Source organism: Hyperoodon ampullatus (assembly GCF_949752795.1).
Source record: "Hyperoodon ampullatus genome assembly, chromosome: 19".
NCBI lineage: Eukaryota > Metazoa > Chordata > Mammalia > Artiodactyla > Ziphiidae > Hyperoodon > Hyperoodon ampullatus.
In genome coordinates this window covers 4726536-4754517 of record NC_136932.1, presented here as the reverse complement: position 1 = coordinate 4754517, position 27982 = coordinate 4726536, and the positions used below count along the sequence as shown (strand labels likewise).

At 58.6% G+C, this 27982-nt stretch overlaps 1 protein-coding gene across 5 annotated transcripts; it reads right to left on the bottom strand.

The window, feature by feature from the left end:
* Positions 1 to 260: 260 nt before the first annotated feature.
* On the bottom strand, positions 261 to 26234 carry LOC307068186 (protein AF-17; the record flags this gene model as incomplete). Of its 5 annotated transcripts, none has more annotated exons than XM_079725917.1 (22): positions 261 to 616; positions 2119 to 2238; positions 2805 to 2840; positions 8639 to 8995; positions 10020 to 10110; positions 10542 to 10891; positions 12023 to 12111; positions 12216 to 12413; positions 12904 to 13043; positions 13249 to 13315; positions 14526 to 14634; positions 14868 to 15049; positions 15507 to 16121; positions 16660 to 16879; positions 19384 to 19482; positions 20128 to 20283; positions 22493 to 22586; positions 22836 to 22939; positions 23929 to 24038; positions 24289 to 24343; positions 24829 to 24908; positions 26126 to 26234. In XM_079725917.1, the coding sequence occupies 22 exons, from the start codon at positions 26232 to 26234 to the stop codon at positions 437 to 439; spliced, it is 3561 nt and encodes a 1186-aa protein (XP_079582043.1). The 5 variants fall into 5 exon arrangements, with proteins under 5 accessions (XP_079582043.1, XP_079582044.1, XP_079582047.1 ...); XM_079725918.1 differs by having other exon boundaries at positions 16660 to 16864; XM_079725919.1 differs by lacking the exons at positions 261 to 616; positions 2119 to 2238; positions 2805 to 2840 and adding an exon at positions 7995 to 8036.
* Positions 26235 to 27982: the final 1748 nt, after the last annotated feature.

The window sequence follows — 27982 nt, the reverse complement described above, 5'->3', positions numbered from 1 at the left end:
ATCTGTATCTCCTGGCTTTGTAATAAATGCTGCATACTCTCCAGAGCCTGTAGTTCTTCGGGATAGAGGGGACAGGGAAAGGGTGGCTGGGTGCCCTGGCCTCCTCTTGTCTCTGGGCTCAGCCTGCCTTGGGGGACCCTATTTGGAGTGAACCTGAACTGCCCCCCCACCCCCCGTGGCCAGTCAGGTGTCCCCAGCCCATGTTAAGATCCTGAAGGGGGACCGGTCATGTCCCTCACCAGTGACCACAAGAACGCCACTCTGGGCCGGCACGCCTATTTAATGCCATCTTTGTCAGCAGGCATTGGGGCAGGGGCCAGTTCCAGCTGCCCCAGATTGGAGACCTCGGGTTACGGGAGCAAGTCCTTCACAAGCCAGCTACGGGTACCGGGGTCCCTGGGGTGATCCCTCCTTGGGCCGGTCGGCAGCCGCCCCCTCAGAGTGGGGAGCCCACTTCTGCCTTCTGCACCCGCTCACTCCTGTGGCTGCCATCGCAGTATGGGGGCTTCTGGGTGGCCTTGCAGGTACAGAGCGCCACCATGCGGGTCTCCTGGGCCTTGAACTTGAGTGGGGATAGGCCAGTGCGTTTGAAGAAGTGGGAGCCATCACAGAAGGGCTGGTGAGGGAAAGAAAAGAAAGTCAGAGACCCAACTCCACCTGCTGAGGCCGGGCAGGGCTGGGAGAAGCAGCACACAGGGCTCAGGGCCCAGACTCCTAAGCGATGCTGCCTGGGTTCGCTACCACACTTGTCTCATCTGTACTGTGACAGTAAAAAGAGTAGCGTCATCCCAAGAAAATAAAATACATAATGGTTATCATGTACTTTGCCAGTAGGAAGTGTTCAGTAAGTATGAGTCTTTACAGGAGTAGTTTCTGGGGTCCCCAGAGGACCAGGGCACAAGAACAGAATTTTCAAGGCGAAATGGGCCCTTAGGTATCAGCCATGTTTGCGCTGATAGGTGGTTTTGTTTTTTGTTTTTTTTTTAATGGCTCCGAGTCTCCGTTGGTTCGTGAAATTCATTTCCTTCTCCATATTCTTGGGGTAAAAACTTCTCTGGGTGGGCTTTAAGACTGGGGTATCAATTTTGTTTGGCTCCAGGAAATAACTGGGAAGGGGGGAAGGGGACGTCCCACAGCAAACTGGCTGCCTGGTGCGAGCATCTATGCCCTTCCATCCTGGAAGGTGTTCCTGGGTAATGGAAACAGGCCCAGAGAGGTGGTTAGCTAGTTAGTGGCAGAGCTGGACCCAAGGCCTCTTGGCCTTGGAGTCAGGGTGGGATAGGACAATGGATGGGAGAAGTGTGCAGATAAAAATCAGCAACCTGTCCCAGAGGGCAAGAGGCAGAGAGGCACAGGGGGCCCTCCCGTGCTAGGCCTCACCAGTGGGCGGCACAGCGCCACCCTCACGAGGACCTGCTCAAAGTGCACAGCAAATCAGTGGCAAAGCGGGACTCGGGGCCCTGGGCTGCTGACACCACGCCATGCCGCTTGGAGGAACACAGTTCAGAGCCAGCTCAAGAAAGAAAGGGACCCAGGAGGCTAAGAATATGGGGCAGGTTCCTGCTGGATGAAAGGCTCCTGGAGCAGAAGAGAGAAGGAGCTGGGAGCAGGCAGCCAGGCTGACAAGACAGCAAGAAGCCAGGAAAGTCACAGAAACTGAGGCAGGGTTTTCAGGAGCAGATGCCAGGAAGGGGCACACGGGGCCAGAGAGGCTGTGCAAAGTCTTCCCAGTGTTGGCGTCCGAGACCTGGGAACCTTTGACCCAGATGCTTCCTAGGAGGAAGGAGAAAGGAGAGAGAGAGAGAGAGGGCAGAGCCCAGAGCCTCCGAGGAGGAGGGAGCACTGGAAGCGGAGGACTGAACCCTGGCTCCACCCGACTGGCCCCGGGACTGAGTTGCTGTCTCTGGCTGCATCTTGAAGGGGGGATGCAGAGAACGGTGAGCTCAGGGCTGTGAGTGGCGCTGGCCCGAGACTATCCCTCCCCCCCAGTCTCCCTTGTTGCCCCTCAGGTATGTGTGGGAAAAAGAGGAACGTCTTGGGTGGGAGTTCCTGGGCAACATGTAGCGTCCCCAACCACAGCTGTCATATATCAACGGGAAGGGGGACCAGGTCCCTCACCTGCTTCTTGCTGTGGCCACACACACACCACCTGTAGGTTTTCCCAGCCACCAGCTCCACCTTGATGGGTGTTTTTAGGGCCACCACGGACTTGGCTGGGGTTTGGGGAAACCATCGGGCCTGTGGCAGAGAAGATGAGGGAGTGAGGGTCAGTTCATGCCCTGGAAGCACTTTCTTGCCTGTGGCCTTGTCCAGTTTCCCAAGAGCCTTGGCTGGTGACAGGCTTCCTCTGCAGGAGGCTGATGTGATGCCACCCTGCAAGGACACTCCCCCCCCAGGACACCATAAGGCCCCAGAGCTCCAGACAGAGAAGAGATTTCAAGGCCATGCACATAGGTTTCGGGGTCCAGGCCTTCCTTTCAAACCCTGGCTCTCACCTGGGTGCAAGGGAGGGGAGGCCCAGGATCCTGCCAGCCTAGGCGGGGCTAAGTGCACCTAGGGCTGGGTTTATCAGGCACCGCTGTTCTCAGGGCAGAAGCCTGCTCCCTGCCCTGTGCCCTCTGGTCACTCTATCTCCCCTGAGCCATCGGGAAGGTAGCTATGGACAAGGCAGTCTCAGGCTGAAATCGACAAAGCAGGGCTGACCCATTCTTGTTCCCTCCTCTGGTCTCTACCTTTGGGGTCTCTGGGCCTGGGGGACTAGGGCACAGAGAAGTGGAAACGGGGTATTGGTGGGTAGTACTTACCAGCCAGGAGGTGATGTCCCGTCTCTGGTTCGGCTTCTGCAAGGCAAGCAGGCATCGCAAGACGGTGGTTTGGAAACAGAAAAATAAAGTCAACGGAAAGCGGAAGACTTCCAGAGGGAAGTCATCCGGGAGGGAGGAGACCACAGGGCTTAGGCGCGTGGGAGAAATACGAGGGTAAGAATAAGGGGGGGGGGGGGGGGGGGGGTGTCCCGGGCTTCCCTGGTGGCGCAGTGGTTGAGAGTCCGCCTGCCGATGCAGGGGACACGGGTTCGTGCCCTGGTCTGGGAAGATCCCACATGCCGCGGAGCGGCTGGGCCCGTGAGCCATGGCCGCTGAGCCTGCGCGTCCACAGCCTGTGCTCCGCAACGGGAGAGGCCACAACAGTGAGAGGCCCAAGTACCGGAAAAAAAAAAAAAAAAAAGAATAAGGGGTCCCAAGAGAGGAGCGGGAGTTGCTGGGGGAGGCGCTGGCACCCAGCGGGCGCCCAGGAAGGGCTGCAAAGGCCCAGGCGACGTAGGGGCTTGAGGGACGCTCAACCGAGGGGCGGGCGGGCGGGGCGGGCTCGGGAGGGGAGTTGCGGGGGGCGGGCCGGACGGCGGGGCCGCGGCTGCTCACCAGGGCCGCCGGCCTCAGGAGCGCCCCCGAGCCGGCCATGCCGGCCCCGCTGCCGCCACCGCGCCGGCTCCGCCTCGCGCCCCGGCCACCTTCTCGCTTCCCCGCCTCCCACCGGCCCGGCCCGGCCCGGCCCCGCCTCGGCCCGGAAGACGCTGCGGGGTTTGCGCGGTGCGGGCCGCGGGCCTGCGCAAGCCGACCAGCCCCGGCCGCCGGAAGTCGGGCCGAAGAGCCGACCCGCAGCCGCCTAGGGGGCCCCGGGGTGTGGAGGGCTCTCCGGCGCCCCCTTTGGTTCCCGCGTGTCTGCGAATGACCCGCGCGGAGCATCGCCGCTCATTTCCTTGCCTGCGCCTCCCGGGCCCCCCACTTGCGAGCGGGGACCCTGACCGGAACCGTTTTCTCTTGCGGAGCCTCAGGGCAGAGCTTCTAGAAGCGCGGTGCGGACACATCTCATCGCCTAGGGAGCTTGTTTTTTTAATCGGATTCGCGCCTGGCCCAGGCCTACACATTACACTCTTATGGGTGGGGCACAGGTATCTGCGTTTTCAATATGCAGGGTATTTCGGGTATGTTGTGCATTTTGGTCTGTGAACTACTATTCCAAGTGCTTAAAGAAATGTTCATTGACCATCCCCCCACCCCCATCCCTTCCCAAGGCTCCCACGGATGGCACTCCCTCTCCCTTTCCCTTCGGTAAAGCCAGACAAAGCAGGGTCTCTTTGGATTTTTTTTTTTTTTTTTTTTTGTAAAACATTCTTTTATTAAAAGAACAAGTGCTGTTTACGAACTGCCCTTCGTACAAATAACCTCCATTATACAAAGATACAAGATCCGAGTTATGCACAATTCCAGGCTTGGAGGTGGCAGGGGAGGGGCATTGCCTTTTGGGTTGAGGATATAAAGGAGGCTTTAGAAACAATGAAAAAGGAGCCCCTGGGTTTGCAAACTGTAGCTTCCCCTCCCTGCTCCCCGAGGAAGGGTCTGCTACATTGAGAGAGGCTGGGGCGGAAAGGGGGGAACAGGCGAGGAGCCAGGGTCTGGGTCTCCAGTCCCACCACCTAAGTCCCAAGTTGGGCTGAAGGACGTGACCAAAGGGCAATGAAGGCACCCCCTCAGTCCCCAACGTTTCAGTAGATCAAGTCAAAGTGGTTGGGAGCCAGACACACTTTTCATCTGGTTTGATGTGACCGGAGGGAGCCAGGGTACTATGCCCGGCTTTCCTGCAAATTCCCAACGGAAGTGACCTTAATCCCTCCAGGCACCTCTCCCCAGGAAATAAACTGGGATAAAGGAGAACTGGAAGCAAGCTGCCTACCCTTAACTCTGGCCCACCGCACACCAAGGAAGATGCTGGAAGCTGGCAGGGGGAGCCTGTGCCTTTGAAAACTTGTCTGCATTTCCAGTTTGGGAAAGGGCAGTGTGGAGAAGGTCACCCTTTCTCAGAGCTGGCTCTTTCTCTTTCCCAGGCTCTGGCTCCCTTCCTAGGCGTACTTCCCTAGAACTCAGGACAGGAGTGGGCAGGGGTGCTCTCATCGGCCTCAAGGGAAGGGCGCCTGGAGGCAGCAATAGACCTAGGAGTCTGAGGGGAAAAGCTCATAAACAAATCGGAAAAACTTAGAGAAGAAAAGGCAACCTTTAAAGTGTCATTGTCTCTGGAGAGGATCCATCAGCTCTGAGCTAAGACAGTCAGTGCTTCACAGATAGCCCCCACCCCGGCACAGCCCTGCACTCACACCACGCGTCACACACACAGGGACAGACGGACAGCCACAAGGAGGCAGTGCGGTGGGACAGGAGAGCCGAGGACCGGGAGGCCAAGGTCCTGAGGGCTGGTCCTGGCTCTGCCCGAGCCCCTGCCCCTCCTAGGCTTGGAGCTATCGCCTGTGAAGCAAGGAGCTGGCTCAAAAGACACCTAAAGACAGGTCCCTTCCAGCTCTGACGTTCGTGCACTAGTTGTGACCTCAAGGCCAGACAGTGGCTCTGCACGCACACTGCGATCACACCTCTGCGCTGAGGGGGATGACACACTAAGCGCCACCCTGCATCTTCAAACTCCACTTCCGCCCTGCAAACCACATCCTTCCCCTCCCCTAGACAGAGCCGTATATAAATCTGCATCCCTTTCTACCCCCCATCCAAATTCATCCTAGAAAAGGGGACTGAGGCTGGGAGCAGGGGCGGGGTGAGGGCGTTGTCTCGGTAGCCCTACCCCTTGCACTGGGACCCCGCTCTGTCCTGAAGCGCTCCAGGCCTTTCCCATTATAAAGCTCCCTCGAAAGAGGAAATGCACCACCGCTCTCACGTCCCCCTGCCCCAAACTGAGGCACAGCACCAATCCATACCCAGCCTGGGTCCCTTCTTCAAACCTAACCTGCCGACCTGCCACTGCACCCCAGCCTGGGGAAAGTCAGAAGACAGAGACTCTTGGAGATGAGAACCCCAGACTCTCGGGTGCTGGAGGTCAGGGGAGGGCTTGGTTCCAGTGCACTAAGTCACGTGGACCTCTCACCCTCTGCCACAGCGGCCTTGGGGTGGACTGACTCCCCTCACTGTCCAGAACAGAAGCTGACTTTGGCTGTAAGTGGGCCGGCCTTGGGCAAGGGTGTGGGTGTGAATGAGCAACTCTTCTAAGAATCTCTGAAGGTTATTTTTCTTTTCAGTGGTTTGGGGGCAGGGAGTTAGACAGCTTAATAGATGAAGATGAATAAAATGCTGAATTCTATCATTTCTTTCTAACTGATATTTAGCGTTAATAAAAAGTGAGTATTTCTGAGGTCATCACAACTGCCTCCCCCCTCCCCGCCAAGCCCTTGCAAGTGCCTAAGAAATTGCCTCTGAAGGATCCCACCCACCCCCTCCATTATCAGCTCCCTAACATCTTACAAAGTCTTATCAACAGGAATATTAATATTATTTTCAGTATCAGAAAAAAACCAGTTGAGCAGCACAGGCAAAAATATATCTGCACTACGTTTCTGTCATTGCCAAAAATATACACATCTTCTTTTCTTTATTTAAAAAACAAAACAAAACCAGCAACAACAAAAACCCAAACAGAAACACACACACACACACACACACACACACACACACAAACCCACACATGCAAAGAGACTGACTAGACGTGGTCATCAGGGAAGCTGGCCACGCTCCTCCTGGCTCCGACCCCAGTGCACCCGACACAGACACAGGCTTCAACCTCGCCCCTCTCCTGGCTGTCCCACCGGCCCTCAACCTTGGCCACCAAAGGCTCTGGGCAGGTGGGGACTCTTTAAGGTGAGAATTGCCCACTACACCCCGGGGAAATAGCTGGTGGGTGAAGGGACAGTTGTAGGTCAGCGTAAGCTTAAGTCTCCCCTGGTGGGTGGGGGTGGGGTGCGGGAAGGCAGGCTGGCTAATCCTGGGAGGAAGGTTTCACTGACAGAAGTGGCACTTTACCCCCCCTGCCTCGTCCCCCAATCCCTGGGGCTCCCCGTTGCCAGGGAGGCAGGACCAAGTATCAGTGGGGGAACGGGAGCGCTGAGGGGGCACGGAGACCATGTGGAGTCTGGGGGAGGAAAGGCAGGATATTACCCTGATTCAAAGCCCCCAGCCCCCAGTTACTCTCCAATAGTGGAGTAAGGTTCTGGTTTTTGTTAACCATCCGGGCCCCAGAGAGAGACCAAAGTTGGTGAGGTGAGAGGGTGCGAACAAGAGCTGGGAGCGCCCCTCCGATGCCGCCTCATCAGAGCGCTGCTCCTATCCCTGCCCTCAGCCGCTCGGGCTCCAGCGGGAGACAGACAGACAGACGGACAGACACACGCACACGCATACACGCTCTCTGAGTCAGGCAGCTCCATCTCCCCACCCTCGGCACTCCTAAATCCAATAGTGCAAACACGGGGCAGGGGATCGGGGGGGCTGGGCCGCCCACCCCCTGCCTTCCCCCAGCCCGTCACTGGGCCCCACCCCCCAGAGGGAGGGAGGCTTGGGCCAAATGTGATGCCATCCTACCCCTCCTTCGGCCCCCTCGTCCGTGGGCTTTTACAAGCTCAGCTTGTGACCCTTGTCGGGGGCAGGGGAAGGGGCCCAGCGAGAAACAGTCCAAGGAAGCCCTCTTGCCATCTGCCCAAGGTGGGAAGAAACGGCAGGTCAAGGAGGGCCACGCCTTCTTCCATAAAAAGACTTCCGCACAGGGGCAGGCCCAGGGCCTAGCCCCCCACGTATCCCACTCAAGTGCTAATCCATTTTACGTGGCAGGTTCAACGAACCCCCCACTTATGCCATGGCCCACTTTGCTCTCTGGGGAACCTCAAAACATTCGCTGAGAGTGGGGGCTCCTAGGCGGGCTTGGAGCCTGTCCTCCTCCTGAGCCCCTCACAGAGGGGCCAGTGCAGAGGGGCAGGGGGGCCAGATGGAAGGGGCTCCCCTCTCGGTCTCAGTCCTCGGCACCAGAGGCGCCCCACACTCCCCGGGCCTCAGCAGGTGCTCTGGGCCGGGGCTCTCCAGTGTCTGGGTGCAGGTGCCCGCTCCAGGCTGGGACCCCTCAGACCAGGATCTGCCCCTCCACTTGGGGGGTCAGCAGGAGCATGGGTGGATTTAGCCTTTTTCCTGGTTGGCTGAGGCTCCTTTGTCAGCAGTCTGGAAAAAGAGGGAGGAAGACTGGGGCTTTGGGAGGTTGTCTGGTCCTAACACCCAGTTGAGAAGAGCGTCCTGGGTCAAGAAAGCTGATGTTGGGTGCAGTAAGGGTCTGGGCTTTGGCGGTTGCATACCAGCGTCACCTTGTGTGTGTGTTTGGGGGAGTTGCCCTGCATAGGGCACCCAGCTAAGCAGGCATGTGCCAGCTGAGGGCAGCACACGGGCTCTGGCCCTTTGCCCTCAGAAGAAGGGAGGGCCTTTCTTGAAATGGCCCACCCAGAGCAGCATCTTCTTCTAAATGGTCCAGTCAGAGAGGAAACAGCCTTTCCTAATGGGCCTCCCCAGAGGAACGCCGTTTCCTAATTGGTCCTTTCGCTATTAGCCCGTGTGCAAAGTGTACCTTTCTTGGATCTGCAGGAGGGCACCCATGTGCTGGCAGAGGCCCTGGGGTCTAGAGCAGGGCACTCTGCTGCCCTAGGGGTCGCTTCCTTCCTCCTGATGATGTACCTTCTGATGCTCCCTCGCTGCCCATCCAGGAGAAGGGAGACAGGACGGTCCCTCTGCCCAACTCCCGGCCCCTCCCCCAAGCCGGACCCCTTACTTACCCCTCCTTTGGGGCCACTGCCACTGCCATCCGCCCCCGACAGGCTGAGGAAGGGGTTGGTCTGGGCAGTGAGGACTGGAGGTCCGCCTGCTGCTGCTACTGCTGCGGCCGCAGCTGCTGCGGCCATGAGACTTGTGTTGTTGCCGAGCGAGGGAGCCACCAGGGCTCCGGCGGGCAGCAGAGGTGGGGCAGATGCTGTGGGCAGCAGGCCAGGAGTGCCCGCGGACAGCAGCGGGGTGGAGCTCCCGGCCAGCAGGCTGGCCATGGGCAACTGGGAGCCCCCGGCCATCTGCAGCCGCTGCAGCTCCCGCTTCTGCTGGATCTGCTGGATCATCTGGTAGACAACAGTCTGGTGTTCCTGCAAGGGGGCCAGACTGCTTACTGGCCAGTGGTCCCCAGGGTCATCTTGCCCTCATTGGCCTGGGCCCCATCCTATCCCACTAGGACCATGAGGCAAAAGACCTGGAAGACAGTCAAGGTTCTGTCTAACTCCCTCCTCTGGGCCTCAGTCTCCGCATCCAGACAAGAAAGGGGTTGCACACCGTCAGCATTTGTCAGCCGGGGCACTACCGGCCAAGTGCAGGGGGTTTAACATCCCTGGCCCCACCCCACCCCCACTAAATCAATTCCTCAGTTACTATGACAACCACAAATGTCCCCAGGGATGGTATGACCCCAAGTTGAGAAACACTGAATGAGGTCAATAGTTTTCGACTCCCCTCTTTTTCATTTGTTTTTTCCCTTAAGAGTCATTTATTTTTGCTTTGAATAGGCAAAGCATTTTCAGTGTTCCAAAACCCAAAGTGATTTATTACGGCTTATCTTCAGAAATCTTGCTTTTACCCCTGCTGCCATCTGGCCTCTGTAGATAACCAATGGAATTGGTCTCTTATGTATCCTTCTCATGTTTCTTTATTTGAAAATGAATATTTCTCTATTTTCTCAACTGCCTCCTTTTTAAAAGGAAGAATTCCTTTCCTCCAAAGGAATTCTTAGCAGAACTCAACACACAAGAAAGACCTAAAAGGGGCTGCTCTGGTTGAAGCGGTGTCTGTCACCTGCTCGGCCACCGCTCTACGCAGACCCTGAAGTTCCCCACTGAAGAGCCTTGGGGCTGGAATTAGAAACGCTCGGTAACTGAGGACTCACCACCCTCCAGATCCTCTCGCTAGGATGTGATCTGGGGCCACTCCAGCATCCCTTCCCCAGTGCCCAGGGCCCGCCCCGAGAGGAATCCTTATGCCCTCTGACCCCACATGACCCTTAGGGGCAATCTCCACCCAGCCTGGGGCTGCCCTCCCCGGGCTGGCCCAGACCCTCTGAGAGGGCCCTTCCAGCAGAGCTGGGGGAGGGGAGGTGGCCCAGGAAGGGAGGGGCATTACCGGGGTCAGCTGTGGGGACGCCAGGAGCTGCTGGAGCTGCTGGAGCTGCTGCTCTTGCTGCTGCAGGAGGTGTCGCTGCTGCTCGGTGAGGCTGAGGCAGGGGGACAAATCACAGACCATGGGAAGGGACAGCGGAACCCTCATCGCCTGCTCCCCTAACTTCCCAGACTCCCTCGGACCCAGGTGGGGAGAGGCAGGGATGTGCGACATTAGAGGACTAGAGCGAAACGGACTGAGCTCAGAGGGGACAGTGGGAGGGAGGCACATCAGAGGGAAGAACTCTCCCAGAAGGAAAACCTAGGCTAGCTAGGGTACAAGGCATACGCAGACGACGTTGTCCCTGGAGAGCTACCATCCGGAGGGCTCTCCCATCTAACATCTAAGGAGAACCTGGGGTGACTAGATTCTAGACCCTGTAAGATCAGAGGACAGCTTTCCTTCTGAGGAACGGTGGGTGTTTGGGGGGATTCCCTCCCAGAGCCAGCCTCCCCCTTCCCTTCCCCAGACTGAGCTCTCCCTCACCTGTTGAGACAACCTGGCAGCTGCAGCGCAGGGGCCCCGCCAGCCTGGCTCAAGCCCGCGGGGTTGGGGGCGGCAGCCCCATTCAACCCCCCCAGGAGCCCATTGAGGGGCAGGGCCCCGCTGCCCGCCAGCCCCCCCAGCAGCCCCTCAGCCAGGGGCATAGCCCCCAGCCCCGCTGCCCCGGGTGCCCGGCCTAGCCCATTCTGTGGCTGGGGCGGGAGCGGGGCAGGGCCCCCAGGCAGGGCCAGGGGCAGAGTAGCAGGGCTCTGCTGGAGCAGGGGCAGCGGTGGGGGCGTGCTGTGGAAGGACAGCGACGAGCTGCTGCGGCTTGGGCAGCCTGAGTGTGGGTCCTGGGGAGGGAGGGGGAAGGGAGGGGTCAGAGGGGCAGGGGGCCAGCATGACCTTTCTGGCCCCCGGCCCGGCACCCACCAGCATCCTCACAGAGCACAGCCACCCCCCACTTCCCCCAGGCAGAGCCACCCAGGAAGAAGCAAGGCCCGGGATAAAGGACAAGAATCCAAACAGTCTTCACAAGTCACTTTCTAGGGGCCCAGCACCCCTCATGATGCTTGTTTAACACTGAACAGTGATGACGGTAGTGACCACCTGGTGAACCAGACCCAGGATTCAGTGCCTGACCTGTACTAACTCGTTACTGCCTTTTTATGGGTGAAACCACTGATTCTTAGACAGGCTAAACAACTCTGCAGGCAGCTGGAGTGAAAGATTCAGGCTCACATCCCATGTCCACAATTTAATGGCTTGAGTGGCTTCTCTGTTTTGGTTTCCTCACTCATAACATGGGGGTAAGAGGAGAACCTATTCCATAAAACTATTGTGAAGACGAAACACACACAAAGCCTTTAAAAGTCTCAGCACAGGACATGACAAAGAGCAAGTATGCAATTAATGTCGGTTACTATTATGACTATTGTTGCCCAAGTCACACATTCACAAAGTAGCAGGGGGAACAAGAACCCACTTTGTTTGATTTCCAGAACGACCACAATGGAACAATAGCAACGGCTCCCCCAACCGCCAGCAATTACACGGGGATTATTTTGTGTGCAGCTACAACAAACTCTAATAAACTCTTCACAAACACTTCTCAAAGAGGCCTTCCCTAACCACCTTATGTTCAGAGAAGAATCCCACCCTCCATTCTTTCTCATAGCCCTCAAATTATTTCCATCTTCGCACTTTTCCTGATTTGTAATTATTGATTTTCTTGGATCAAGCCTGTCTCCAGGAGCAAGACTGTCCGATCTGCTCACTCATTGCTTAGCCAATGCCTGGAGCTAAGTTAGCACCTCATAATTATTACTTATTTAACGAAGGAATGAATGGGTCAGTCAACCAGTTACTCAGCCAATCACTCCATTGTCCAGCCTCCAATAGCCGCAAGGTAAGAGATGCAACTAGAAGGCCCTTGCACCTCCCCACTCCTGCCCGTCCCTGGTGCCCCTCCCCGTGGCGCCCACCTCGGAAGACGTGGACAGCGAGTTGTCCAGGCCCAGACTGTTCTTCCCCGGAGGGCTCTTGCTGGTGCTCAAGGAATCGCTGCTGCCGGCTGATGGAGGGGGATCACGGAAGGAGGTCAGGGGTTGGAGTCAGGGCCAGTTCCGACCGCACAGCAGAGGCCCCCATCCCCGGGCTGGGTGGGATTCCCCTTACCTTGGGGCGGCAGGCCATAGGGCCCAGGGACAGGGCCGTTGGTGGCAGGCAGGGCGGCAGGCAGGGCGGCAAAGGGCACAGAGAGCTGCACGTTGAGAATCTGCAGTCGCTCCTTCTTGGCCGTAAGGCTCAGGATCTGCTCCTGAAGCCTCTGGTTTTCCTTCTGCAGTGCATGCAGCGCCTTCAGCATCTCCACGACTGCAGACAGAAGGCGAGAGCGCCTGAGCCCCGCGGGCCTGGAAAGGCTGGGGGCGGGGCCAGGTGACCGGGGGCGGGGCTTGAAGGGCGGGGCCTGACGGAGGAAATCGGGCTGAGACCTAGCAGAGCAGGCGCCGGCTAGCGAGGGACTCAGGTGAGTCCTGGGGAGCTGGAGGTGTGAGGACCACGGTTGGGGCCTGAGGCTTGGGGTGGAGGCCAAGTGCTTGGGAGGGAAGGGGCGGGCGGAAGTTGGGGCTTAGTAAAATAAGGGCCAGGAGGTCATGAGGGCCAAAAGCCCTGCGAAGAGGGGGCGGGCCCAGGAGCAGGACCCGGCGAGGGTTAAAGGCAAGGCCCGCGGTTGGCCAGAGTTAAGGAAGGGGCGGGGCCGCAGGCGGAACCTTAAAGACGTTTGGGGACCTGGGAGAGAAAGGTGACCGAGTCTGGGGGTGTCCTAGGACAGGTCACCCAGCCCGACGTCACCCCTTCTCACTGTTGACTCCGGCCTCGCCGTCGCCCTGCTTCTCCAGCAGCTGCTCCATGTTAGTCGTTCCGGGGGCCGCTGGGTCCAACTGGCCGCCCCCGCAGGGTGCTGTCTGCTCGAAGAGTGCTGGGAGACTGCTGATGGGGGACCTGGGGTCAGAAGGGAAAACCGAGCTCAGGCTTACCTCACTCCCCCACTCCAGTCTCCCTGCCCTCCTCCTCCCGCCTCAGGGGCTTCAGTCATCCCCTCTGGATCCCACCCTCTTCCCCCCGCCCGCCTCTCCGCCCTCTCCTCCCTGACAGTCCCTCCACCCCGCTCCCAGCCCCTCCCCCAAGCCGCCGCTCTCTCCCTCACATGGAAGACAGACTCTCCTGGGGGGAGGTCCCCCGACATCGGAAGCTGCAGTCCTCCAGGTCTGGCTCTTGGAAGGAGAAGGGGGGCGGGGATCAGCGAGGAAGAGGTGCCGTCGGCCTCACAGTCCCCGCCTGGGAAGTGGGTGCGGGATCTGGGACCTTACCGCAGACCCCTTTCCCCCAGGATCTCCCAACCCCAGATAGCCAGTCCTAGTTCTTAAGGCGCTGGGAGCCCTGGCTTGGAAACCCAGCGTCGTGGGAGGCAAAGCCCTGAGGTCTCGTCCCTTCCTCCTTCTCTAGGCAGAAAGGCTCCTGCAGCCCGGCTACTTTCAGATCCACCTCCTAATTTTTTTCCTGGAAAACTTACAACTTCAGAGTCATAGAAACTTGGGGCCTACACAGTCCTGAGTTGAACTTGGATATGATACTTACTTGCTGTGTCTGAAACTAACCTCTCTGAAGTGATTGTTACGAGGATTAAAATAAGGTAGTAAATGTGAAGCGTTAATCTGAGCGGTTTAGCTGCCATGCAACAAGGCCTTAATTATTGTAGCTATTATAATCAGTTTTATATGACTTTTATATTAATAAACTAAAGAATTAGACGTCAAAACCCTCTGTTGGACCACTGAATTCCACTTTGCGTTTTGGAAAAATAGAGTCAGCTACTCTGTAGGGTTCTTCGTTCTGGAATCAGATTCGGCCCCCTTAAGGCTTACCTGAACTGGTAAGCCCCGCCCGCCAGCCAGCCAGGTGGTACCTCTGCACCAATCAGCTCTCTGGGGCTGGGTTGACTCTCCAGGGAGAGGGAGGGGCACTTGTGATCCGCCCCCTTAACTCCTAAATACCCAGAGAGGCTGTTGTCCAGCTGGTGGGATCTCTGTAAACTCTGATCCCAAGAACTCACTAAGAGGCCAGCAGGGAGCTAGGCTACAGCGGTAGGAGAACTAGGCTTGGAGCCAGGGTACCAGAATTTCAGCTGCTGCTCTGCCTTTCCCTACCCCAACCGCCTTGAGCAAGTCATTCATCTCTCTGCCTTCTTCTTTTGTGAGATGGAGCAGTATTTATTCTGCCCTGTCCTGTCCCGCCTCTTCGCGGGGGTTTTAATGTGGAAGTGTAGGTTTGTTGTGTGTGGAATGTTTTTTTGCAGGGTGGGCAATGGCCAGAGTGTGGGGGCCGCCAGAAAGCCCTCCCATCCTTTCTGGGGTGACAAGCAGGTGACAGGTGCCCCTCAGGCCTTTGGGAAGAAAGGGGAATGGGGTCAAGAGGCTCACATACCTGTGTGGCTGCTCTCGGCTTGGGTGAGGAGGGGGTTAACGGCACCCATGGGGGTTCCAAAGATGTGGGTAGAAGGGAGACTAAAGGTGGAGCCAGCCAGAGAAAACACCTGAGGGAAAGGAGGTACAGTCCAGCCTGGTGGTTATTCTCGGATCTAGAGCACAACTGTGTGCACCGGGGTGGAGGGGACCAGGTGTGCTGGGGAGGAGAGAGGACCAGAGAGAGGGAGAAGTTCTGGTGGTGATCAAGCCCAATCTCTCAAATTCCCATGGAAAGCTGGGGTCCTCAGCAGGCTGTCCCCCACCTGCCCAGGGATGGCGGAGCCCAGGAGTAAGGCCTCACCTGAGTGGTGGAGATAGAAGCAGAGGAGGAAGGGAGGGTGCTGGTGAATGGGGAGCGGCTGAGGCGGGGCAAGGCCGAGGTCCCTGGGGGCCCCAGAAGGCTGGAGGAGAGGGGGGTGCTGCAGACAGCCCGCAGCATTCCACCGCCGTGGGAGATGGGGCCCTTATTACTGGTGTAGATGCCTACAGGCACAAGACAGACACAGAGGGGAGCTTAGAGTCACCACTCCCCCACGCCCCGCCTTAGTCAGGTGGCTGGAGCAGCCTCTCCCCAAGGAGAACGCTCCCCTGGATCTGGCCACGCACCAGTCTCGCCCTCTTGCTGCAAAGATGTCACTTCGTGCTTGGGTGACAGCTGCTTGCCATGCCTGCTTATTCCACTGCCCTGCTAAAGCCTGGAGGATTCCCAGTTTTTCTAATTCCCCAACCCAAACTTGGTTAAGTCCTGTTGGCAATCTCTCCCGCTACAACCATGCAGGAAATGGGTCTGGGGGAGTGTCTCAGAGGTGACTGTCATCTGCATCCTTTGTCTTTTGGAGCAGTTTCTGTCACATTTCCTTCTAACTGCATGTTTGTGCCTTCGTCCCCTCACTAGACTGGCTGGGCCCTGAGATACCCTCCATCCCCAAGGGTCACTAACCTGCCCCCAGCAGTGGGGACTCCAGGCTCAGGCTGGGCAGGCTCCCGGAAGGCCCAAAGGTACGGGAGGCCAGACCACCCAGGCCAGAGCTGACAAGGGAACCTCCGGAGAAGGGTGAGGCAGCAGTGGCGGTAAAGCCAGCCAGCTGGGCACCGGGCAGGGAGGGAAGGGCCGGGCCCCCGGTGCCCTCCTTGTTGCGGCTGCCCTTGGGACGGCCTGGCCCGTGTCGGCTCCTCTTGCTGGCTTTGTGCTTCTTCTCCTTCAGGCCTGTCTCAGGGGCCTCCTCAGCAGGCACAGGGGCGGCGCTCAGTGTGGGCATCCGCTTGTGGGTGCCTGCTGAGGCCCCGGACCCCGAGACGTGGGGTGACTTATAGTCCCCAGGGGACGGGGCCCGGGCCCGGCCCGAGCTGGAGGTGGTGGTGGAGAAGCGCATGATGGGCCCAAAGCCAGAGAAGACCACCTTCTGCTCAAAGAGGTCAGCCTTGGGGGGCTCGGGGGCTGAGGGAGAGGGAGGAGCTGAAGGGGGGCGCGCTGCGGGCTTGGAGTACTTGTCCTCCTCTGGCTGCTCCAACTTGGGGAATGCAGAGAAGTCAGGGGAGCTCTGCAGGGACGAAACTGCAGAGGGGGAAACGGAATTAAAGCTGGACCCCAGATCCCCTGCCTCCCTCCCGCTCAGCGTGCACTAGGAGAGCGCGCTCTGGTCAGGGGATGGGGAAGCTGCGTTTCCTGTCCCAGCTCTGCCACTGTCTCTGTGTCCTGGGACGAGGGTCCCCGCCCTCCAGCCTTCCCACCTGTGATAAAGTAGGAGGAGAACTCCCACCCTAGTGAGCTCACTCAACGACTACAGAGATTACAGGAGATTAGAGCTGGTGCTTTAAAAATGGTACCTGACAGCATAAGCGCAGGGGATAATGAATATGGTTATGGGGGTTGGAGAGGTGGGCCCTGAGGGAGACCGGAGGGGAGTTCCACCTCGAGAGGAGAGGGCTGAGGGGAGGGTGTGGACAGGAGTCACTTGGTGGGGATCCCCCCCCCACCCCGACCACTTTAGGAAGCAAATGAGACGCAAACCAACATAAAAAGGCCCCTGGTAGAAAAGCTCAGGGCCAAAGACTGTCCCGCTCCCAGCCTCCTCCGGGACGCCCACACTCACCTGCAGGCTGGAAGGGCCCCCCAGAGGAGGAGGAAGAGGAGGAGGAAGAGGAGGAGGAGGCGGAGGTAAAGCTGCTCACACCTTTCCCACTGCTCAGCTTCTTCCCCTTGTGACTCAGGCCATGGCTGGAAGACTTTTTCCCCTTTGAGTCCCTGCTGCTTTCAGAAGTCTCCTGAGTGCTGGCCTCGTGGTGGGAGGAGGAGGAAGCTGAGGAGGAGACCTGAGGGAAGGAGGAGAGGAAGGCTCGAGGCCGGCTCCCGGGGTCTGGGCTCACCCTGACTTGGGAGCGGAGCACAGGACCTAGGGCTCCACCGGGGGAGCCCAGAGTCAGCTTCAGGAAGGGTTTTCGGGCAAGCGGATAGTGGCAGGAGCTCCTAGGCCAGGGAGATGGGGAGGCAGCTCTGTAACTTCTGGGTGTGAAGGGTTGGGAGCTCTGAACCCAAGAAACTGTCTGTCCTTCACCTCGGGCAGGCGAGAGATGAAAAGAGTCCCAGAGCCTGTACTGATGCACGTACCTTCTTAGTCACCCATTTAAGAAACACTTAGGCCTAAGAGGGCTGGACTTGTGTTGGGAAGTGGTGTACGCAGGGAAGAGGAACTCCAAGGAGAATGGGCTGCCCTGGCCCCATTCCTGGGCCCTCCAGTCCCCACCACTCCCTCCATGCTCACCCCCAGATGCAGCCACCTGGCCGACAGCCCGCTCCCTGGCCACTCCACGCCCTTCCTAGACAACCTGAGCTTCCATGCCCAGCCCTCTGCCCGGAGAGCCTAGCCTTCCTCTTCCCGGGAAACATCTTCTCCTTCCAAATTCAGCTCGGGAGACCCCTCTTCCGTGAAGTCACCCTATAGCTACTTGGGGTGGAACAAATCTTTCTGTCCTCTTATTTCCCGGGTATCGTGTACCCACCCACATCAGCCATCAGGTGCCACACTACTGCAAGATACGGTCCCCCATGTCTGAGGGCGGCAGCAGTGGCTGGAAGAGCGGGGTCTCTGGGGTCTGTGACCCTCGTGGGTTCTGCCGTTTACCACCGTGTTACGTTGTGTGGTCTCTCAACCTCACCGAGCTTCAGTGTCCTGATGGGGCTAATTATGCCTGTTTGGAGGATTACGAGGACCACAATGCCAGATACATAGTATGGGGTCGATAATGATGATGATTCTGATGGCATGGCTGCTAGTGATACACTGCAGAGACAGTGTCCTGTGGTGGTTAAGAGAACAGGCCTTCAAGCCCGACTGCCCGGGTTCAAATCTTGACTCCACCACTCCCTAGCTGTGTGCTTTTAGGCAAATTACTTAACTTCTCTGTGCCTCAGTTTCTTCATTTATTAAATGGGGTTAATAAAATACCTACTCCATTGGATTATTTTGAGGATTAAATGAGCAAATCCCCCAGGCATCCCCTCCATCCCCCTGTTCCAGAAGGGAGCCTGGCATGTGGTGAGTGAGTCAGGGCTTTGTATTACTACCAGGGATGGCTTTTCCTCCTCGTGGAGACCAGGTATTCAGTAAATGAACAAATGCCAGAGGGAGGACGGATGGGAGAGTGAGAGCCACCCTGTGCTGCCCCTTCCTGGGCGGAGCCCTGGTCTCTTGTCTTTTTCTTTGTTCTTTTCAACAGCTGGAGTTCTGAAGGGAGCCAGATGTGGTTATGAGAGCAAGGGAGGAGAGGGCCCGGGGGAGGGGTGGCTGAAATGCTGGGGTGGGGGGAGGGGGAGGGGCAGACCGCTCCAACACATCCAAAGGGATGCCCAGCCGCTGGGATAACTCCTAGATCTCTGGCCCTCTCTTTCCCCCTGCCTGCAAACCCCAGGGAAAGACCAGAGGGCGAAGACATCGAGCTTTGCCAGGTGAGCCCTGGGCAGCAGGGAGGGGAGAGCGTTACTGGGACAGTTGCCACAGCAACATCACCCTGGAAACCTGATACCTGAGCCTCCTGCTAAGATGCCCAGAGCTCTGCCAACCTCCTGAGGCCAGTGGAGGTGAATGGGGCAATAATGGTGACAGGAGGAGGCAGCGTCTCCAGGCCCCGGTTCTCCCTCCACGGGGAGGACGGGCTGGAAGGAGGGGCGGGGGGGCGCTGCTCTGGCTCGGATTAGCCATTCCCTGGCCTCGGGTAGGGCCTGCTGGTTGCTTATCCAGATGTTGCCAGTTTCTGGAGTCAGGCCTGACATGCCATGCCCCTACCGGGAAGGTGGGATCAGTGGGGGTTTCGGGGTGTGGTCCACAGGCCTGCCTCGCAAGCCATCAAGGGCCACACTTTCAGTCCCTCCGGCTTGCGTGGAGCGGGCTTGTGGTTAGGCGACAGGCTCTGGGCAGCCTCCTGATGTGGAGGAGGGATGAGAGTGAAGGGGTCCTCCCTGCCTCTCTTTGGGGAAATGGGCCCCAGAAAATCAGAGAAACCCCATGAGTACTGTACCTGCAGACAGGAGCCCAGTGCTGAGGCCCTCTGTCTGGACAGAGGCAGATGTGAACATCTGGCAGCCAGCAGGCAGGGTGGTGCCCCCCACCCCACCCCTACTCTCCTGGTTGGTCAGTGAGTGGTGGGGCTGAGGAGCGGAGGCCCCTCCTGGGCTAGAACAGGGGTAGAGGGGGGCGGGGGGGGGGCAGAGGCATGTTAACCTGAAGCTGCCGAGGTGCCCGGGGTGCTCACCCTGACCCCTCCCCCTGTGCCTCCCTCCCGCTGCTGTGGCCGTCCCTCCTGGGTGCAGGCAGCAGTACCTTGTCAGCAGTGGGGACCACAGGTGGGGTGAGGATGCTGGGGGGTGACTCAGGCCGCTTCTTGTGCTTCTGTTTAAGGCGTTCTTTGTCCTTTCGACTCTGGGGAGAAAGAAGGGACCGGAAGCGATGCTGGGGAACAGTCTGGGTCAGGATAAACACAGCACATGCATGTGGGGACTGGGGTCCTTTCAAGGACGAGACTTCGTGGGCACCATCTCCCCCTACGGAGGGACTGGGGGACTTTGGCGGGACAGGAGTGGCCCAGGCAGGTTCCTCTGAGAGCCCTTCCCCCTCCTCCTCACTGCCTGCTAAAAATAGCCTGTCCCATTATCATGCCAGTGACACAGAGCACCACTCCTGTGAGCACACACCCGGGACACGGAGCTGAGCGGAGGGACGGGAGCCAGGCACACTGTGACGTGTGGCTGGGACGCAGGCATGTGCACTTACAAACTGGACCGACACGTGGCTAGACTGTGGCGTGTGTGCAAATGTTGGGGACACTGTCGTGTCATGGGGAGGACCCGGAGGAACCACACAGATACAAAGAGCCCCAGGGAAGCCAAGCCTTCACCTCACCCTCCGTGACCCTCACATGTCACTTCCTCAGTCCCCTCTCTGCCCTCAGTGGCCTCAGAGGAAGGAAGGGGTTAGGCCCTAGGGCCTCCGGATACCTGTGGTGGCTTCGTGAAAGAAACAGGTGTTTGTGAGTGGGCAGGAGGGGTACAGGGAGGAGACTTCTACCTTCTTCTGGCCCCGCTCGTGGTGGGAAGGGTGCTTCTCCTGCTGCGTGGATGGTGAGGCCGACCTGCTCCTCCGGCCCGCGATGAAGCCGCTCCCGCCTCCCCCTGTGCCTCCCCCGCCTCCGCTGCCTCCCCCGCTCGTGTGCCGGGATGTCTTCTGGGGAGAGAACCGAGAGGAACTGCCAGACCCTCCTCTCACTAGCCCAGGGAAAGGTTCCTGAAGATCAGGGACCCCCACCCCCACCCTGCCTGTCACTAAGAGGACCCTGTGTCCTTAATGATACCCTGCTCAATGGAAGCGCGTTCCCTAGACTGGAATCCGAGTTCCCCCGCCTGCTTGTCCAGTGCCCAAGATTCAGCAGCAACGGAGGCCCAGAAGGGGTGGGGCATCTCGGCCCAGCAAGGCACGGATGGAGGTAGGCCTCTCACTCTCCGCCCACCTCTTTTCATGGTGCCCTCCTGGCCCCTCTCAGGCCCTGGGCCACGGCCCACCACCACCTCCTTCCCTGGGGTGGAGGACACACAGGACAGCCCTCGTGGGAGCCCCTGTACTCCATGCCCCATCCCCTCCTCCAGACACTTTGCTCCAGCCATCACCCCTTCTCCTTTGTTCCCGGCCCTCCACCAAACACAGTGGTTCCTTTTGTCCCAAAGGACCTGCTGCCCTTAAGAAGCGGGGTGGAGTAAACATCCATAAGAAAACCCCAAACAACCCTTGTGCTGCCATTCCCCCCAGCCAGGGCCCTGGACTCCCCACTGCCTGGGCTGATGGCTTCACCTGTCCTAGACTTACAGCTGTTCCCTCTAAGGCCACCCACTACCTCCCAACTGTCAAATGCAAGGACCAATTTCAGGTCTTGTCTGACCCCATCCCTCCCCAGCGGTGGGCACTGCTTCTGCTCTGTTGAGCTCTAAACTCCCCACCTCATGGTTCTCTTCACACCTGAACCCCCTACCTGATGGGCACCCGGGGATTCCAGCCCCAGGCTTATACACCTGGGGCTGCTACCACCACCCTGCGCGGGGGCCTCACAGCCACCAAATCTGAACATCCCCACTTGGCGCCTCCTATGAACCAAACCGAGCGCCCTACCTTGTCTTAAGTGGATATTAAACCCTGCACCTAGATGACCCTATGACTTATGACCCAAAGGAGGACACTTCTGAAAATGAAAGGGGGAGCTATTAATAATTACACCAGGGCAAGAGGCACAAACTGGGACTCTCCGGGGCAGACCAGGACATATGCTAGCCCTACAGAAGCATACTGCACCCACCTGTTCACAGCACCCTCAGGTGCTCAAGACCCATCCACCCAGCGCTGAGAGCCTGGATCCTATGTGCCACCCTCAACTCCTCCTTCTCAGCTACCCCGACATGTAGGCGAGTCTATCTAGAAATGGTTCTAGAACCCAGCTCCATCCCTCCGTCCCCCCCTTCTCGCAGCTGTCTCCCAGCAGCCGCCCTGGCCTTTCAAATCTGGCTTCACAGTGGCTGCCAGGGTAATCTTCCTAAAACACAAATCTGATCATGTTACCCTCTTGCTTTCAAGCAGCGTTACAAGCCTGTGGCCTGGGGGTGAGGTCCAAGCTGCCTTCCCAGTCAGGCCACAGCATACCTCTCCAGGACACCCCACAGCTTCTGGAAATGCACGCCTCTCCACAAACATGGATTAGCACCCCTTCTCCCACCTCTCCTTGGGCCCCTGAACCCGGGGCAGAAGCAAGTCCAGCTCTGGCCCTGCTTGAGCGTTTTCGCCTCATCTCCTGCCCTGTCCCTACCACACACCCTGTTCTGCTGCTTATGAATGCTCTTTCTCATCTCGGGACTTTATCCACGCCAGTCCCTCTGCCTGGGATTCCTTTCTCTCTGTCTTTGCTTAGCAGGCTCCTGAGGAGCTTCAGACTGTCTGTTCTGAATCCCACACACCAGCTGTGAGATAAATAACATAATCTTAGTGGGTCTTAGCTTACTCATCCATAAAAACGGGGAAATGCAGTACACCTAGTTCTTAGGGTTTTGGGGAAGATCACACAAAAAAACACACATAAAGAGATTAGTACAGAGGCTGGGACACAGCAAGCCCCACAGATGTTGGCTCAGCTTAAATGCTGCCTCTTCCTTGAAGCCTCCCAGACTCTGACAGGCAGGGCCTGAGCTCCGTCCTCTGGATGGAGGCTGGTTCGGCTCTGATTCACACCCCTCAACTGTGCTTCAATTATTCCTCATCCAGTGGTGAGCTCCTCAAGGGCAGGGACATAGTTCCTTCCACGTCTGTCCTCCCAGCACCAGGCACTGGCCTGCCCTGGAGCCCATACCCTCTAAACCACGGCTGACTGACCCACTCATGCCCAGATGAAACTCACCATTTTGCTGAAGTGGTATTTGCAATAGCCACAGTACTTGACATTGTCGACCTCCAGCACTTCCTCCTCACACAGCAGGCCTGCCATTTGGGCACTAACCAAGAGAGGTCAGCCTGAGAAGGGTGTGGCCACAAACCAGACCCGCCACCTCCCTTGCACCCTCCTAGGTCCCTGCTGGGGTGAAGCCAAGACCACCCAAGGAAAGCACTGCCATCATCTCCAAAGACACAGCAGCTAGGATGAACCTATTTGGCAGAGCCACCCGTGGCAAACCTCGGAGGGGGTTGGTACAGCTGGCTAGAGAACCCTTCGGGGTGGGTGCGGCGCAGGCTGGGGCTCTCACCAGGTGACATGGAAAGCTTGTCGACATCCGTGGCGGTTACAGGTCATGCAAGCTCCTGAGGCTGCCTTGCTCTCCCGGCCCTGTTCCTCACAGATGTAACACGTCTGCAGGACACAGTACAGTCGTGCCCTCCTCCCTTCCACCCGAGGGATCCTTTGGTCCCCCCTCAATTCCATCCTCTCCCCAGGATCCGAAGTCAGGGCTCTCCAATAGCACTTTTGGGGATGATGGAACTGTTCCATACTGCACTATCCGATACAGCAGTCACGAACCGCATAGGCTACTGAGCGCTGGAAATATGGCTAGTGTGACTGAGGAACTGAATTTTTAATTCTATTTAACTTTAATTAATTGACATAACCACATGTGGCCAGTGGCTACTGTACTGGACAGTGCAGTCCTTGGACGGTGAGCCCTATAAGGCCAGGGACTGTGTCTGCCTTCCTCACCGGTGAGCTCATCCCCACCTCTGGGCCTTTGCACATGCTATTCCTTCTGCCTGGTACCTGGAACTCTCCCCCCTCATCAAGGATGGCTCCTTCTCATCTCCCAGGTCTCAACCAAAATGTCTCTTTCCTTGACTACTTTATCTAAAGTAAGCCCCCCCGCCCCCCGCAGGGTATCCTTTATTTCAGTACCTTGTTTGTTTTCTTTACAGCACTTAACACAAGTTGCATTTACTTTATTTGCCTGTTTGTTGATATCTATAGTCTTCCCACACAGAAGTGTGAGTTCTGTGGGGCAGGGAGCACACCTGTCTTGATCAATCTAAACACTGTGTGTCTAGCATCTTGCCCCAGTTTTGGCACATAGTAGGCACTCAGTAAAATGTGCTCAGTGAATGAATAAGTGAACTGCTCGCTAAGTTCTACCTTCAGGCAGTACTTCTGCAAGGGAGCCTACTATTTCACTTGAGTTCCAGAGCACGAGCGTGAATCTATCAGTGGAGGGTGCCTACCCACCTCCTGAGTTCCCCGAAAGTGTAGGCTGGACAGAATCAAATTACACTGGATGAAGAAAGGGCTGGAGGGACGGACCCAAGAATGGTTGGCTAGGGAAGGGACTGGTACGGGGCACGGTAGGGGCCGCTGACCTTGTTGAAGCGATCATGAGGCACGTACTGCAGCACGATGGGCTCCATGGTGAGCACGTTGGCAAACTGCACCTCAGGGATGTAGAGGGCACACACCACGTGGGCCCAGCCTGGGGCAGTGTGGGGCTGGCCTCAGCTGCGATGGCGAGCCCAAGACCCCCACCTCTCACAACCCCATACTGCAGATGGTCCCCTCCTCCATGGCCTTCCCATCAGACTCCACTGCCAGGCAGGGAAGGGAAGGGAAACCAGCCTCTGCATCCCACCCCCACCCACAGACCACTCCTGCCTTCCCAGAGGCCCCTCAGGGGGCCTTGCTGGCCTCAGCAGATGAGCCCCGGGGCGCAGCACCCCCCTCACCTCCATTGTCAGTCCTCTTCAATGCCCCATCTTTGTGTGGGCACAGCTCACACCTCTGCCAATAAAAGGGGGCACAGGGGTTTGGGGGATGGGCTTTCCCAAAGGGGGTGGGGGATCTGCTGAGCTGGACCCTCCCTGAACACATTCAGAGGGCCCCAGGATGTCATGATAAGATGTCTCAGGAGAAACTGGTGGGGGTACAGAGAAAACAGGATTGACCACGAGTGATCATTGTTGAAGACGGGTGATCTACATCAACATGAGGTTCATTATAGCATTCCCTCTACTTCTGTACAGGTTGGAAACTTTCCATAATAAAAAGCTCAAACAAACAAGCAAACAAAAATAAAAGGCCCCGTGCCTGAGGTGACGCAGAGGGAGGGATAAGCTGAGGGAGAGATGGGGTTGGTGATAGGTGTGCAGGAAACAGGAAATCCTGTGTGACAGTCCCACCCCAGCTTCAGCCTCAGAGTCCCCTAGCTCGGTGGCGGGGGGGGATGCTCAGGTGTACAGGAGGGGAGAGCGGAGTCTCAAACTCACCACCCTGGCTGCTCGCTCCTGAGATTCACATTTCCTGCAGAACCAGGGTCCTGTTGGCACCTGGACGATGCCATAGCAAGCTGGGGATGAGGGAGGAGAATCACCAAGCAAATCTGTCACCAGTGGCTGTTCCCAGAATAACTGGGGGAAGGGGGTGACTCTAAGGAACTAGGCCAGGGGGCTGTTCCCAGCCTGGGGGGCACTCACTAGACAGCAGGACCACAAGGAATGCCCAACAGCACGCAGCCAGCTTTCAACCACACAACCAAGTCCTCCCAGCAGAGGTGGGAAGTCTGAGTCCTTGACCTTAAACTTCTAGAAGATCCTCCCCTCATGCCCTTTCTGTACCCAGCTTTCTGTTTCCCAGCTCCTGCCAGGACCAGTCCTCATCATCAGGAAGAGAAAATCAGCGGAACAACATTTACGATAGACAAACGCGTTTTGTTGTTATTGGGGGGGGCATTTCTTAAAGGGCCAGTAATGGAAGAGGCGGGGAAGTCGGGGGTCTAGGGAGCTCATCTTCTGCCACTAACTATAATAGGTACAGCTCAAAAGTCAAGGCCGAGAGCAGGTGCAGTGCAGGTAGCCAATAGGAGAGTGGCGGGAAGACCCGACAGCGACAGGATTAAGGGCTGTCCCAGGAAGGGGGGGGGGGGGCAGCTGGCTGTGCCAGACAGGCGGGAGATGCCAGTCTGCGCCCTCGGCAAGATTCCTCAAGGAGTTAACTCCCGAACCATGTGCTGCTGGGGGAAACTCCAAACCTCCCTCTTCTCCGATTCCCGGCCCCCTGCGCAACCTCTCTCCTATCCGCAACTCTTCCCCGGAGGATTTTAGGAGTCCCCTCTCCCCTGGGACCCTTCTCCTCCCTTCCCAATTCCGCTCCTCCCAGTACCCGGAAGCAGGAGGGGAGGATGACCGCCCCCCCTTGACCTCTCCCTCCGAGAGCCGGGACCAAAATAACCGGGCGGGAGGGGACACCTCGCAGGTAAACATGCTCCAAGCAGCCCCGACACTGGCGGTGTGGGGCGCGGAGAGTGCACTCATTGGCCCCTAGACTGTCCCCAAACTCCCTCAACTTGGGGTGGGGGGCGCGGGACTGGAACAATAGGCAAGAAAACAATGCCTGACCCGGTCCTCCAGGACCGGGCGGGGGCAGCCCCCCGACTCCTCCCTTCTCTTCAGGTGGGGTGGGGGAGGGGCGCCCGAGCCCCGGGAGGTCTCCAGAGGGCGCGGCCGGGGGCTCCCTGCCCACGCCGCCCCCTGGGTCCCTCCGCCCCCTCGCGGGCCACCCCCATACCTTGGTGGACAGCCACGCTGCACGCGTGCCCATCACAGTAGACCAGCGGATTCTCGGCCCAGCCCCTCTCGTCCGAACATACGCAGCAGCCTCCTACCATCTCCTTCATACTCCCATGAGCTCCCTCCGGGGCTGGGGCGGGGGGCCGGCCGGCGGGGGTCGGGGGTCAGGGGGGGAGGGAGGGAGCGGGGGGCCGCGCGCCTCCTCGCTCCCTCCTCCTCCTCCTCCGCCGCCGCCGCTTCTTTTCTTTGCCTCCTCCTTCCTCCTCCTCGGCGTCCTCCTCCTCCTCCTCCTCGCTCGCTCTGTCTGGCCGCCCCCCCCGCCGTGCTCTCGCCCTCATGCCCCGACGGGCCCCCCCCCCGCCCCAACAATGAGACCCGCGCGCCGGGCTCGCCCCCTCCGCGCCGCACGCCCAGCTACCAGGGCCGCCCGGCCGCCGCGGAGCCCGGGCCCGGCGGGGGAGGTGCCGAGTGGCACATCGCGGGCGCCCGCCCGCCCCGCGCCGCCCGCTCACGCGCCGCCTCCCCGGCCCCCCTGCCCGGCCGCGGCAGCCATGGCCGCGCGCCTCCGCTCGCTCGCTCCCGGCCCGCCCGCCGCCCGCCGCCGGGTAAAGTCTTAGGTTCAGGGAACAAAGCCTGGCTTGGTAGGGAGCTTTTCTCTCGCTCGCTCCGCGCTCATTCTCCCTCTTCCTTTTTCTTTCTATGGCTCTCGGTTGGCACTCCTGAGCCCTCCATCTGCCTGCCCTTCGGTCTCGGCCCCGGGTCTCCGATTCGCCAGCCCCTTCCGCCCAGGTCTTCGTCTCTGCGACTGTTCTTCAACCCCAAGGAAACTTGGAGGTGGAGATCAGGGGAAGGGGAGCTAGAAGCAACGGGAGCGACGTGGGCTGCTCACCCCTCGGTGTGCGGGGGTCTTTTTGGGTGGCCGCTCGCGGGCTCTTCCCTCGGAGGCCTGTCTGGAGGGTAGACAGTGTTACACGCAGACATTTGTTCATTCAACAAATATTTATTGAATGCTTACTATGTGCAGTCGTTGAGATAGAGCAGTGAACAAACGGGTGTTCCTGCCCTCGGGGAGCTTCCGGTCCAGCTCACAGGCACACAGGCACGCACAGGGACTCAGACCCCTCAGAAGCACGCCGAGGCACCCACAGACACACAGACTCACTCTTAGCTTCATCCAGCCACACTAACCCTACCCTCCCAGAGGGGCACACCCCAGGTCCAGCCATTCAGGCGCGCTTAGAGACCCACGCGAGTTAGAGAGCCCCTACTGCGGAAGTGCTCACGAACAACACATTTACACTTGAGCTCGATACATGTACACAAACACAAAACATAGACTCACACACAGCACCCCAAAGTATTAAAGTCCCTGAAATTGGGTCTGGGGAAGAAGTGAGGGGGCGTCATCAACCCGAAGGCTTCATCCCCGAGGCCGGTGTGGGTAAGGGGGACGAAACCTGACCCCCCTACTTCCTAAAGGGGGGTGGACACCCGCAGGGACCAAAGGTCACACTCCCGCAGCGTAAGATGGGGTGGCGGAGGGGAGAAGCAGCCCTGGGGGCTTCAGCGACACTTCAAAGGCGTCGGGGCCGGGAACGCTTCCTGCGGGGGAGGGGCTGACCGAGAGGAGGGGGGAAAACCGGCCGGAGGACTGAGGCGTGGAAGAGGCTACCCCCACTTCGGCGCAGGCCCCCCTGGCCGACTCTTCCGCCGGGTCCGCCTCCTTTTCACCAGCACCTGTTCAACCGGAACATCAAGGGGCTGGGGCCCGCCACCACCCCTCCCTTCGCGTCTATTTAGTACTTTTCATCCGGGAAGGGGGGCGAATTCCCACCCAGGAGGGGGGAGTAGGGCG